This window comes from Penicillium paradoxum (genome assembly GCF_028828445.1).
Source record: "Penicillium paradoxum strain IBT 22861 chromosome Unknown utg000007l_segment0_segment0, whole genome shotgun sequence".
Classification (NCBI taxonomy): Eukaryota; Fungi; Ascomycota; class Eurotiomycetes; order Eurotiales; family Aspergillaceae; genus Penicillium; species Penicillium paradoxum.
Window position 1 is genome coordinate 2,520,342 of NW_026643185.1, and position 12,656 is coordinate 2,532,997.

Genomic DNA, 12,656 nt, shown 5'->3' on the forward strand with positions numbered 1-12,656 from the left:
ACTCCCTGAAGCAGAAGAACTACAAGTTCTTTTATTGCGAAGCTCGTCGTTCGTAAACCCTCCTTTCCTCTTCAATCATATCGATCGCATCCATGAGGACACCATTTGCGGCAGCTGCATAGACAGACATCCTGGATCGTCCACCCTCTTGTTCGGTCCCATAGCCTAAGTCGACAAGAGTAGAGACACATTGTTCAATCGTAGCATCATCAGACCGATGATCAACTGAACTAGGGACCGTGGCCTGCATTGTATCTTCCGCCGGGAAGCTTCCGGGAATTTGTTGGTTGAAAGATGGTGCACTTCGTTCTCTCCTAGAAAGTCGTCCCCATGTATCTGTCTCTGGAGTACCATGTGATTTATGCCCAAGATGACGCATGCTTGCGGAATGCCTGAGAGGATTATGACGAGCAGTCCCCGCAGCATGGCGATGATTAGACCTATGGGGTTTGAACCCAGTCGTTTCGTGATTGGCCGCACGTTTGCCACCAGACTGATGAACAACAGCAGATGGAAGTTCGGCGCTAAGAGGAAGCGAAGCCAGAGACGCTTCTGAAGTAGGCTGCAGGGACAGACTGTGAGTAGAGTGTCTCTCACGGCGTTCTGGGGTGGTTGGTGATTGGTGGTTCAAAACAGATGTAGTCGATTTTGCTGCATGGTGCTCCTGCTGGTTTGCAAGAAGCTGGGCCTCCCGCTGAGATACGGGAGGGAAACGAAACATACCCGTTGCTTCGTCTGTGTTTGAATTTGAGGGAATGTCTCGATCACTCAATGAACCATTATGCTGCGCGGTTGTGTCGGGCAAAAGCGAGGGAAACTGTGCGCTGAATGCGGGATCATCGCTCGGAGAGTCGAGTAGTGCAGAAGGGTCAATCTGGGTTTGGGTATCAACATTTTGTGTCGAATCTACGAAGCTGACAGACTTTCTGCGAATTGTCGATTTTCCGTGTGGCGAAGCATTATTTGGCTCAGCTTGTGACTGACTTTTCTGTACCGGTTTATTGTTGAGTAATCTCTGCGAATGCACACTTTCGATGGGGGGATGATCCATGGGTTCCAAATTTATCGAGTGACCGTCGATGATGGCACCTTGTAATGCTTCCATAGCAGCAAAAGCCGGATATTCTGATGGGAAATAAACGTAGCCGAAGCCTGCGTGTCTTCCTGATGCTGTATCAAGCGGGAGATCCACTGTGACGAGGAAACCCTTTGAGGCGAACACATCTTGAATCATCTTGTCCGTGACCTTGAAGCCCACATTGCCAATGAACAAGGATTTAGTCGCCGAGTCTTTTTTCGGTGCTTCAGACTTGGGTTGTGCGGGAGGTGCAGGCGGAGGCGTGGGTGCAGGCGGCCATTGAGGCCATTGAGTGAAGCTTGGCATCGGAGCAGGTGGGAAACGAGGGTGGGGTGGTGAGGGAGCATTGTAATTTTGGAATGGATTCCAAACGGGCGGTCGCCATGAGGGTGGTGTCCAATAGTTTGGGCCAGTGGGCATGAATTGGCCAAGAGGGGGTACCCTCGAGGGCCTCGGCTGGCTTGATGTTGACTTCTCGTTCGTTGGCGTGCTTGAAGGGTGCGTCTCTGAGGTCTGATACGTAGGCACGGGAGTCGCAGATTGATTTCCCATATTAGCATCAAAGACTGGGACGGAAGCCCCAGAGTTTGATGGCCCAGCAGTCGAATTCGAAGCAGAAGCTGTCGATCCAGCTCGTCCAAATTCACTTTCGAATGCGGCATACAGAGTTTTGCCAACCTCATTGAGCTCAGAGGCCATCAAACGTAAGCCGTCAGCGGCATTTTCGGCAACAGGGCGTCCTGCTTGGAATGCATCCTCTGCCATCTGTCTCCCGCCATCAGGGAGATTATTGAAGGCGGTTCTCAGATGAGCCTCAATGGTAGTGAGTAGTGTTCGCAATGAAGCTTCGACGTTCACAGGCAAAGATCTCTGTGCAGCCTCAAATTGTCTCTGTGCATTCTGTAGTTGTCGCTGTAACTCCGGAAGTTTTGACCTCCATTCAGATTGTACCATAGTAGCCCCATTGATTATCTGACCCAAAACCTGTGCAGCCAAGACCTCAACAGGATGAGTGGCCCGATTAGAGTTTGTGCTTGCTGATGGCTCAGCAGTAGGTGGCAAATCAGGCTCAGGTGCTTTGTTCTCCGAGGACTTAACAGCATGAAGGATGTTTGCTAGCTCGGCCTCAAATGCTTCCATGAGAGGCGTAGGCTCATCTTCAGAGGCTAGTGGTGCAGTTGAAGTATTGACGGCCGGGACTTCGTCATGGACAACGGCCTTGGGAATAGCTTCCACATTGTTTCCCTTCTGTTCTGTGTGCTTGCTTTCGAATCGCTTCCACAATTCGGTCACGGAGTTTGATCGACGAATGTCAAATATGTGCATCGGAGTATCATCACAAGGAAGTTGGGCGGATCCGAGCTGTGTAATAGTGGTATCTATGGGTTCTTCAAGGCGCTGGGAGAGTTCGAGGGCGGATCCAACCTGAGGGCAAAAAGTTGTGAGATTTAGGTAATAGCTGATAGAATGTTGCAAACTTACGGTGATTGTTTCGTCATCATCTTCCTCATCCACGTAAGTCAACCTTGCACGGGGATGATTTGATGCTAGATCATCGTAGTCGGCAGCAGATATCTGGACTACTCCCGAGTAAGTAGAACGAGGATCCGCAGGCTGCTCAGGTTGTTCGGCCTGCTCTTGAGATACCCGGAGGTCTCTGATCTGGAAAGGCTTCAACATCGTGGCAAAGAAGAGGCGCTGTGAGCGCTTTAAGCCAGGATGATCCGGTGGGGAGGTGTTACAAAGGTGGAAACTAGAGGGGATCAAGGAAAGTATGAAATAATGTGGAATTATGATGCCTCCAGGGCTATTTTGGAGATGGATAGGGTATAAACGAGGGCTGCTGGTGGCAACATTTATGATCAAGCTCTTAGACCTACATGTAGAAAATACATGCGGTTTCAGGCAACAGGATAACCGTCAGAAAAGACCGGACGATGAACCTCGGACGCTCCATTCCCCGCCCCGATCACGTGACCCAGGATGTCACTCATAGTTTTATACATTGGCAGTAGCACAATAGGCAATGAATACCCATTGAGAATCATGTCATTTTAAAAAGCGTTCAATTTCTGCGCAACCGACTGTGTTCATTCTTTCCATCTGAACGGTTAGCAGCTCTCATTTCCATAATACCAATGGCTGGACCATTGGAAACGGGTACAGCCCTCGAAACTTAGCTTCTCAATACCACCTCGCCTCCACAAATGGCCACCCCGAAGTCCGCGCAATTGCAGGCTCCAGCCGCTCGCAATGTAAACAACGTTGTGCTGGGCGATCTCCTGTTCAAGCCATGGAACCAATCGATCTACCCCGAAGAACTTGTCGCCAAGGATGCCGATCGACTCTACGTCTGTCGCTGGTGCTTTCGATATTCATGTGACGGCGACGTATTTGAGGAACACAAACGCGCCTGCGAGCATCGCACGACCCCGCCCGGCACAAAAGTCTACGACTATGGCGGGTATGCAGTGTGGGAGGTTGATGGGGAAAACCACAAACTATTTGGACAAAACTTGTCCCTTTTCGCGAAACTCTTCCTCGATCACAAGACGGTCTTCTTCGATGTCGCAACCTTTCTGTACTACATTCTCACCTTCACCGACCCTAACGAACCCGGCAGCTACTACGTTCTTGGTTTCTTTTCAAAAGAGAAACTCTCCTGGGATGCGAATAATCTTGCCTGTATCCTGATCTTCCCGCCTTATCAGCACAAGCAGCTTGGCAAATTGTTGATGGGAGTCAGCTATAAGCTCAGTGGATGGGACTCTCATAATGGGTGCATTGGTGGACCGGAAAAGCCACTGAGTGAACTAGGTCATAAAAGCTATGTGCGTTTCTGGGCCGAGCGGATTGCTAGATTCTTGCTCCGCGGCAAGCCCGGTGATGACTCCAAGCCCACCCCCAAAGGCTCTCGCAAGAGACCCTCGCAGGAGACCATGACGGTTGAAGAAATTGGTTTAGGAACTGGGATGTTGACCGAAGATGTGATCACTGCCCTCAAGAGCATGGGCCTCTTTGAACAGGCATCTCCGAAAAAACGCAAATCTAACCGCATAGCGATGGAGGACAACATCACACCACCAGGTCAGATGGTCACCATTTGCAAATCTGATGTGTGGGAATGGGCTAAAGCACATCACCTCTCTTTTGTGGACCCAGTCAGCGAGGAAGGCTTTGAGGGACTTTGGCCTCCTATTATCGTGTCCCAGGAGAATGGCCAAAGCACTACAGAAGAAGACTGATCCTTGAAACGAAGCAGCCTGTTTATGTAGGCTTATTAATTCTACTCTATCTAATGACGACAATGAGAAGCAACTTGAAGTTTGTGCATTTTTGAATAGATTGGCTCTTGGAGCCTGTCCCACAAATTTATGAGGGAATCAATTCTTAAACTCTTTTTAATCTTTACATGAATGACTTCGTAAATGAGTGCATTACTCTTCCGGACCACCAGGACCACTGGCTCTACTCATCTGGCGGGCCTTCAATAGCTCATCGCACAGAAGGAGGTTTGATGCGATACCAGTGCTAGAAGCAATGCAGTTGCGCAGAACACGGAAGGAATCGAAGACACCCTCTTGGACGGGATCCATGGGTTCGCCGGTGACCAGATCCAGACCGACAATGTTGCCGTCAGTCGCCTCATCGTGAAGAGCAGCCAGCGAATCCTGAATATCATGGCCTGAGTTGGCAGCAAGAGTCTTAGGAATGATCAGGAGGGCATCGGCAAATGCACCGACACCCCACTTGGCCTTGCCCTTGACGGTCTTGGTGAAGTCCTGGGATTTCAGGTGTGCGGCACAAGCAACTTGGAATGCACCGGCTCCGGGAATGACGCAGCCATCGACAATGGTGTTGTAGACAGAGCGCAGACCATCACGAACGGCATCCTTGACCTGAGTGATGGTGTGCCCGTTGGGGCCCTTAATGAGGATAGTCACAGACTTAGGGTCCTTGACCTCTTCAACAAAAGTGAACTTCTCCTCACCAAGCTGGTGCTCATAGACCAAACCAGCCCATCCAAGAACCTCCGGAGACAAATCCTCAACACTGTTCTGTGCGGTACCACCACAGACCAGCTGTAAACGCTCCATGTTTCTGCGCTTGGCTCTCCGCAGAGCGAAAATGCCGTTCTTTACAAGAACATCCAGACTGAGGGGATCGATACCCTTCTGGTTGATGACAACGAATCCCTTGTTGGGGTCGTTTCCACAGACCTCCTTCTTGAGGTCCACAATCTTTTGCAGCTTCGCGTCCACGAACTTCCGTTCGCTCTCAACCAACTTATCTCTCTGCTCAGCGTTGGAGTAGTAGAATCCAGAGTTGATTTCGGACTTCTCGTACTCCAGACTGACATTCAAGGTCAGAATGAAAGCATTCTCCACCCGCTTGGGCATGTCGGGGTGTCTAGCACCGTGGTCCAAGGCGAGACCACGAATAAGCTGGGTATCGGATGACGACCGGTGCTGCATTGTCATAATCTCAACCATGTGCAAATCGGGCTTCTCAGGGGCTTTGTGGATAGCGAGGACGGCATCGACGATGTCGGGGGTAAGCTTCTCGGCGAGAGCACCGTTCAGCTTGGTGGAGAGGGAGGTACGGGCGACAGAAAGCAACAGCTCTCGGTCAATGGGACGCTCGAGCTTGAAGTTTTCGAGGAACTGTGGAGAATGTATCAGATCTGAATTTTGGCATTGAATCTTCACAACACACCTTCAAGGCCTCAGTCTTGGCAATCTCGTAGCCATCAGTGATGACGCGAGGGTGAAGACCCTCGGAGATGTGACGCTCTGCCTGCTTCAAAAGCTCTCCCACAAGCAACACAACAGATGTCGTGCCATCACCGGTAATATCATCTTGTGCAGTCGCAGCGCGAGCGATCATAACCTTTTTCGTCAGCAAGTATGTAGGAGGAAACGAGGGGCTGGTCTTACAGCCGTGGGGTTTTGAATTTGCTGTCAAATGTTAGCTCACAAGCTCAAAGTGGTTGTGGGGGGTAGAACGAACCATCTCCCGCAACAAAACGTTGCCATCCTTAGTCAATTTGATCTATTCAAGCTTGCATTAGAAAGCGGCCGCTAGAGTATCAGGGGATGATGGCATACTGCGCCTGCACCATCGACCAGCCTAAGTTTTGTCAGCTCCAATGCCTTCCAGGGTTCGTATGTGGGGTGTAATCGCAAAAGACTCACATCTTGAGGGTGCCCGAAGGACCCAGGTTGGACTTGAGAACATCTTGAAGACCTTCACCGGCACCGATGTTCACCTTCAAGGCCTCTCCTCTCCGCTGCGTGAAATGTTAGTGGGCATATCATTGAGGGGCCATCTGGGGAATATTTTCCATACCCTCGACTCCGCCTTGGGGTTAAGTAGTTGAGTTGCAGACATCTCCCAGGTAATGAATGACAGGGTATCACGTCTAGGAACCCAAAAATATTATATTAAGGGATGGTTAGAAGTGCTGGATACTGAGGGTGAGGCCCACGTTAGGTCCGGCCAATGCGGTGAAGACGGTTTTTGGCAAAAAGCCCACATTCGGATTCGCACTAGCGGCGAAAAAAAAGCTGCCGACTTCTCGAACTTTGCCCATTTCCAGCCCGTCGCCAACACCCGCACCATTCCATCACTTGTTTTTGGGTTTTCCATTTTCTTGTGATTCGTCCTGAAACGATGGCCGATTTCCTACTTTTCGAGGGCCCTATGGGTTACTCGCTTTTCAAGGTCACCCACCAAGGCGATTCTGTTGGCAATGGCTTGAAGGAAGTCCAGGAGGGTGTCAATGACCTTGCTAAGTTCGGCAAGATGGTTGAACTTTCCAGTTTCTTGCCCTTCGAGTACGCTTCCCATTCGAAAGAGGTTTTCCCATGGTTTACTGACCAAATTGTAGGAACAACAAGCAGGCTCTCGGAGAAATTAATGACATCTCCGAAGGTGTCGCATCCGATACTTTGGTCTCTTTCCTTGAATTGAACCTCCCCAAGCCGAACAAGAAGAAGAAGGTCATTCTGGGTCTTGCCGATAAGGCTCTGGCAGGAAGCATCAAGTCCGCTTTCTCATTTGTGGACTGTGAGACCGGTGATACCAGCGAGGTCGTTCAGGACCTTCTCCGTGGTATCCGTCTCCACGCTGGCAAGCTTCTTAAGCAGCTGCGCGATGGCGATATGGACACTGCCCAGCTTGGTCTTGGTCACGCTTACTCCCGTGCTAAGGTTAAGTTCTCCGTCCAGCGTGACGACAACCACATTATTCAGGCCATCGCCATCCTGGATCAGCTCGATAAGGCCATCAACACCTTCTCCATGCGCGTCCGCGAATGGTACTCCTGGCACTTCCCCGAGCTCGTCAAGATTGTCTCCGACAACCAGCGCTACGCCGAGCTCGCCCTTATGATCAAGGACAAGCAGAACCTCACCAACGAGAGCCTGCACGATATCGCCGCCCTTGTCGAGGATGATGAGGCTGTTGCCCAGAGCATCATTGATGCCGCCAAGACCAGTATGGGTCAAGAGATCTCCGAGGCTGACATGGAGAATGTCGTCTCTTTCGCTGAGCGCGTTGTCAAGCTCGCCAAGTACCGCAAGTCTCTCTACGCTTACCTTGTCGCCAAGATGAGCGTCGTTGCGCCTAACCTCGCAGCCCTGATCGGTGAAATTGTCGGCGCTCGTCTGATTTCTCACGCCGGTAGCTTGACCAACCTCTCCAAGTACCCCGCCTCCACCGTTCAGATTCTCGGTGCCGAGAAGGCTCTTTTCCGTGCCTTGAAGACTAAGGGCAACACCCCCAAGTATGGTCTGCTGTACCACTCTTCCTTCATTGGCCGCGCAGGCCCCAAGAACAAGGGCAGAATCTCTCGTTTCCTTGCCAACAAGTGTTCCATTGCTTCCCGCATTGATAACTTCTCCGAGGCCCCTAACACCAAGTTCGGTGAGGCCCTGAAGAGCCAGGTTGAGGAGCGTCTGGAGTTCTACGCCTCCGGTGCTGCTCCTACCAAGAACGAGGTCGCCATGGTATGTTTCCCGGTAATCTTTGAAATACGGAATACTAATTTATATAGAAAAACGCCATGGATGCCGTTCTGGCTGATCTCGATGTCGAAGCCGACCAGAGCGACGAGGAGATGGAGGATGCCGATGCTGCTGAGGCCAAGAAGGAGAAGAAGGAGAAGAAGGAAAAGAAGGAGAAGAAGGAGAAGAAAGAGAAGAAGGAGAAGAGAAAGTCCGTGGGTGGTGAGGGCGAGTCCGAGAAGAAGAAGAAGCGCAAGCACGACACCGACGCCGAGCCCTCCAAGAAGAAGCAAAAGGCCTAGATGCGTTCGTTTGGTCATGGCGTTAGGATTTTCATTTGCTTCAAAACGAATTGCGGGAATTCGATTGTATCTTTACAGTTTTTGTTTTGGTAGTTTCGATACAGTGTATCTATGGATTATTTCAAAAATTTGTGTTCACCAATTCCTACGATTCCACTGTCGAGTTTCTTAAAACGTTGTCCCCCGACAATGCTCATTTCTCACGAACGAGTTCGTTTCCGTTGGTAGTCCATTCTCTTAGGTATCTTGGAAGATATCTCTCGTTTGCACATTTTGATGGACTTGCCATGACCCAACGCATGGATGTTTGGGCATTGTAGGCATCTCATTCACAAATATCTACGGTTGTCAGTTGAGAGACACGTTGTTAGACTAAAATTCTACTTGACCTCTACATCCGGCCTGACTTCTCAACTAATTCCAAGGAACTTATCTCATTTAAACATGATAATTGAAATTGAGCTCTAAGATTTGATTCAAATATGGGGAAATGGTCTCTTCGGATAGCTTCTAGTGAAGCAGAAACTCATGACTCAAGACCTATCCTCGGGGTTGTATGACTCGCGGTCATCTTGCTGCTTCATCCAAAAGGACCTCTGGCTTCTCGATATTTCTCCAACTAGGAATCAGAAACCCCGTAATTAGATCGGTCAACACAACAGAATGTTCCATCAACAGCCCCATAGACGACAATCGGACAATTGGACCATTCAAATCATTCCACCTCAAGCCGGAGGGCTGAAATACCGACAGAAAGAGGTATGTGATACGAACAGCTATGAAAGGTGTAGATAAAGCAGTGGCATTGAGAATCTTAAGAAGGGACTAGCCTTGAAAAAGTAGATATATCGGAGTCCACGACCTGTTCTGCTTGCAACCGAGAGACACGAGCATTGTGGCCACAAATAGACTTGCATGGCCAGTAAACACCCGGTGAAAACAACCACGATGATATACCCGGCTTTAACCAGTTTAACACCAATGAATACATCGCTGGTGGTGTCGCTCCCTTCCAGAGCTCCACCTGCAACGGTAAGTCCGATGCCAGCAAGAAAACGCACTCGGGATAAGACTAAACATTGCCCAGTTTGTCAGCTCATGTTTTGTTCAAGAGTCACTCTGCAGTAAATTAGCCCGCTGATCATTCATGGCACATATTGATCTGGTGTTCCATGACACCAACTCATGATTCGTAAAAAGCCCAAAGTCGCAGCGATCAAAGGAAACACGCCAGCATTGAGGAGGATGGCTGAAGCTACCATCACGCCAATACTGGATGACTTCTGTGAGATAATAAATAATATTCCCGTAGTGATATGAACTGAAGATAGTTTATGTTAGAAATACCAGAAAAGAAACCCCGAGAGATCTTGTAGTGAGATACTGACAGAGAAGAAAGTCAGGAGCATCCACGCCATGCGAGGTCGCTTGTGCCGATAGCACGCAAGATATAATGCAGTTACTATTACCGGTATACAGAACACAATCTGTGCAATACTCAATCTTGAATGACTGCCCATCATGTTGGTTTCGAGGTTGCTGGATTCTGGGACAGACGTGCTATACTGGCCAGTGCCATTGAAAACAGAGCCTTTGGTTGATCCTGGGTATTCTAAAGATCTGTCCCCAGTGACTCTCTGTTTCCAAAACGCCCAGCTCACTTCTACACTGATTATGCCGTGGGGAACGCAGACAATGCTTTGGTCGGGTCTTTTCAATATGTACGAGGAATTGTGAAGTAACCTGCCCTTTGACAACTCAGGTTCTGTTTCGGAAGTGATAAGTACATTTAATCCTATTAGCCGCTGTGGACAGTACCTATCTGTAGCACATCGAGTCTGCCAATCCGTGGACTACTTCTTGAAAGATGATATGCTGCTAGCTAGGCCTTTATCTGTTTGCCCGGCACTTGGGATTGTGGTTGATAGTTTACGGAATCGGCCTGGTCATGGTCAGGAAATGGCGTGGATACAAGCAGCTTTGGGAGTAGTTCGGCGAAAAGGACTTCGGGTTCTACAGGCTGTGAATCTATGAACAAAACATCAAATAGGTGAGTAAATGATGAGATTCGAATAGGCATTTGTTCATATTAACTTTAAGACTACCTACTCTATAGCACGTAGTGAAAATGGACACATCTTAAGTACGCTGACCTCGCAACCTTCAATATATGCGTTTAACTCATACTGAGACCGCATATCTTTAATTATCTTAACTACACGAGTCTAAATCGCAATGTAGAATTTGGTCTTCGTGGTGCGTCCAAGGGCCGATTTGACCACTGCCGTGTACAAGGTTCCGTCAGAGCATGGCGGCCAGAACAGGCATAACTATTGATACACTCCATTTCGAGTGAAGTCCCTCATCAATGGAGCATTTAGCTGTTCATAGTCTGCTCAATCTATCATTGATAGTACCTGAAGCATCAGACCATCTGAGGCAACGTGGTCCAACACGAATGACTCACCGTTCAACGCCAAGGAGGCTTCGGCGGATCCCAGTTGCCCTAGATATACTTGGCTTTCTATTTAAACAATCTTTGGCGATTGACATCATATCTTATTCCGCACAACTGCGGCTGGAGACGGATACATGAGGAGACAAGTAAGCCGACATCGGGCTAGGATAGCAGCATCTAGATAGTTAAGATGGGGATTCACGGCTTCATTGAAGGTGCTCACTTCCTTCAAATCTATTAAAAGTCCGATAGATATCTTTTCAAAATGCTCTCCACACTAAACATTGCCCAATTAAATACCAATCCCCCGGCTCGCCGAATCATTATCGTCGGGGGAGGCATCGTCGGCGCAGCACTCGCATTCCATCTTTCCAAGGCCGAGACTGAAAATCACATTATACTCATCGACAAAAGCCTAGAGACCCTATTGGGTTCCACCGGCCATGCTCCTGGATTCATTGGCCAACTCAACGAGTCGGCTGTCTTGACTCGGTTGGCTAAAGATACCGTCCTGGACTACCTCACCATTCCAGGCGGCTTTGAAACCGTCGGCGGTCTGGAGCTCACCTCTACAGCTGCTGGGCTGGAGAACCTGGAACGTCGACAGAAAACAGCACAGGGCGCGGGTCTTCCTGCGGAGCTTCTTACTCCAGAGGCAGCCGCTTCTCTGGCCCCAGACTTCATCGACGCGAACTCGATCAAGCACTGTCTCCATTTCCCATTAGATGGGACCGCAAATGCAGGCATCATTACTTCTTATTATGCCAACCGAGCTCGCGCTAGAGGGGTGGATTTCTTGGAAGCCACCGTAACAGGCTTTGCAACTAAGAAGGACGACGAAACCTCAAAGATAGCGACTATCAAGACTGCGAGTGGAGATATCAACTCGGAAGGCAGTATTGTCATTCTCGCCACTGGCATTTGGACATCTTTCTTGGTTTGCAACGACAATGCCCCTGTTACAGAACTCCCAATCCCTATCGTCCCCGTCGCACACCCTTACACCTTTACTCCGCCTCGGGCTGAACGTGTCGGTACCCCGTACCCATTCGTTCGCTGGCTAGACCATCACGTCTATGCAAGAGACCACGGCAATCGAGACGGTCTAGGCACTTACGATCATCCCCCGATGCAACTTGATCCCACTGAGAGCGCGATCGGAGCCTGGCCATCAAGCTTTGACCAAGTGCTGTCGGACGCCTGTTCGAACTTGAAGAACGGAAGTGAGTTCCAGGTCCAGGGACGAAACGCAGACCCGGCAAAGCCTTGGGTAGCGGACAAGCCATTTAATGGGATCTTCTCTGTCACGCCTGACAACTTGCCCTTCGCTGGTCGGGTTCCCGATGTTGCAAATCTATGGCTTGCCGCTGCTATTTGGGTTACCACTGCTGCTGGTACTGCTAAGCTATTGGCAAGAGAGATCCTCAAAGATAGTGAGGATTCGACAAGTTCAGAGGACAAGGTTCTTCTGGATGCCTTGAATCCCGCACGTTTCAAGGGTGTTGAGGCGGATTTGCTTCTGCGGCAATCATTGTCGAAATACAATGATATCTATAACCGAGAGGTTTAGGCTAGTTTGAAGGAAGCATGTATTTTTAGACGTTGGGCTATCTTCCCTGGGTTGGATGTTTCTTTCTTTTATGGATTCAAATTTACTCGGGTTGAGGATTGACGGCTTTAAACAAATGTATAGACTTGATGAAACCTCCAGGAGAACTGTCTGGACTATAGATATCTTGTTTTAGCAAAGCTTTGCAGAGTTTCAGGATATCATGGATGCCACTGGGCATGCCAGTAGAATAGAATGTTGT

The 12,656-nt window shown here is 49.4% G+C and overlaps 5 protein-coding genes across 5 annotated transcripts; 3 read left to right on the forward strand and 2 right to left on the reverse strand.

Annotated features, from left to right (window-relative positions):
* Positions 1-31: 31 nt before the first annotated feature.
* Positions 32-2,758, reverse strand: N7457_008481 (RNA recognition motif domain-containing protein; the record flags this gene model as incomplete). The annotated part of the gene is made up of 2 exons (XM_057179524.1): positions 32-2,503; positions 2,561-2,758. 2 exons carry the CDS (start codon positions 2,756-2,758, stop codon positions 32-34), a joined length of 2,670 nt encoding a protein of 889 aa, XP_057027910.1.
* Positions 2,759-3,285: 527 nt separating this feature from the next.
* N7457_008482 (putative histone acetyltransferase (MysT1)) lies at positions 3,286-4,323 on the forward strand (the record flags this gene model as incomplete). The annotated part of the gene is made up of 1 exon (XM_057179525.1): positions 3,286-4,323. One exon carries the CDS (start codon positions 3,286-3,288, stop codon positions 4,321-4,323), a length of 1,038 nt encoding a protein of 345 aa, XP_057027911.1.
* Positions 4,324-4,515: 192 nt separating this feature from the next.
* On the reverse strand, positions 4,516-6,533 carry N7457_008483 (chaperonin-containing T-complex subunit CCT6; the record flags this gene model as incomplete). The annotated part of the gene is made up of 7 exons (XM_057179526.1): positions 6,428-6,533; positions 6,274-6,368; positions 6,187-6,208; positions 6,089-6,130; positions 6,016-6,036; positions 5,795-5,968; positions 4,516-5,742 (listed from the first exon to the last, which is right to left on the reverse strand). The coding sequence occupies exons 1-7, from the start codon at positions 6,467-6,469 to the stop codon at positions 4,516-4,518; spliced, it is 1,623 nt and encodes a 540-aa protein (XP_057027912.1). The 5' UTR covers positions 6,470-6,533.
* A 218-nt stretch (positions 6,534-6,751) lies between these two features.
* sik1 (snoRNP complex protein NOP56) lies at positions 6,752-8,387 on the forward strand (the record flags this gene model as incomplete). The annotated part of the gene is made up of 3 exons (XM_057179527.1): positions 6,752-6,915; positions 6,969-8,088; positions 8,136-8,387. The coding sequence occupies 3 exons, from the start codon at positions 6,752-6,754 to the stop codon at positions 8,385-8,387; spliced, it is 1,536 nt and encodes a 511-aa protein (XP_057027913.1).
* Positions 8,388-11,110: 2,723 nt separating this feature from the next.
* N7457_008485 (NAD(P)/FAD-dependent oxidoreductase) lies at positions 11,111-12,415 on the forward strand (the record flags this gene model as incomplete). Its single annotated transcript, XM_057179528.1, has 1 exon — positions 11,111-12,415. One exon carries the CDS (start codon positions 11,111-11,113, stop codon positions 12,413-12,415), a length of 1,305 nt encoding a protein of 434 aa, XP_057027914.1.
* Positions 12,416-12,656: the final 241 nt, after the last annotated feature.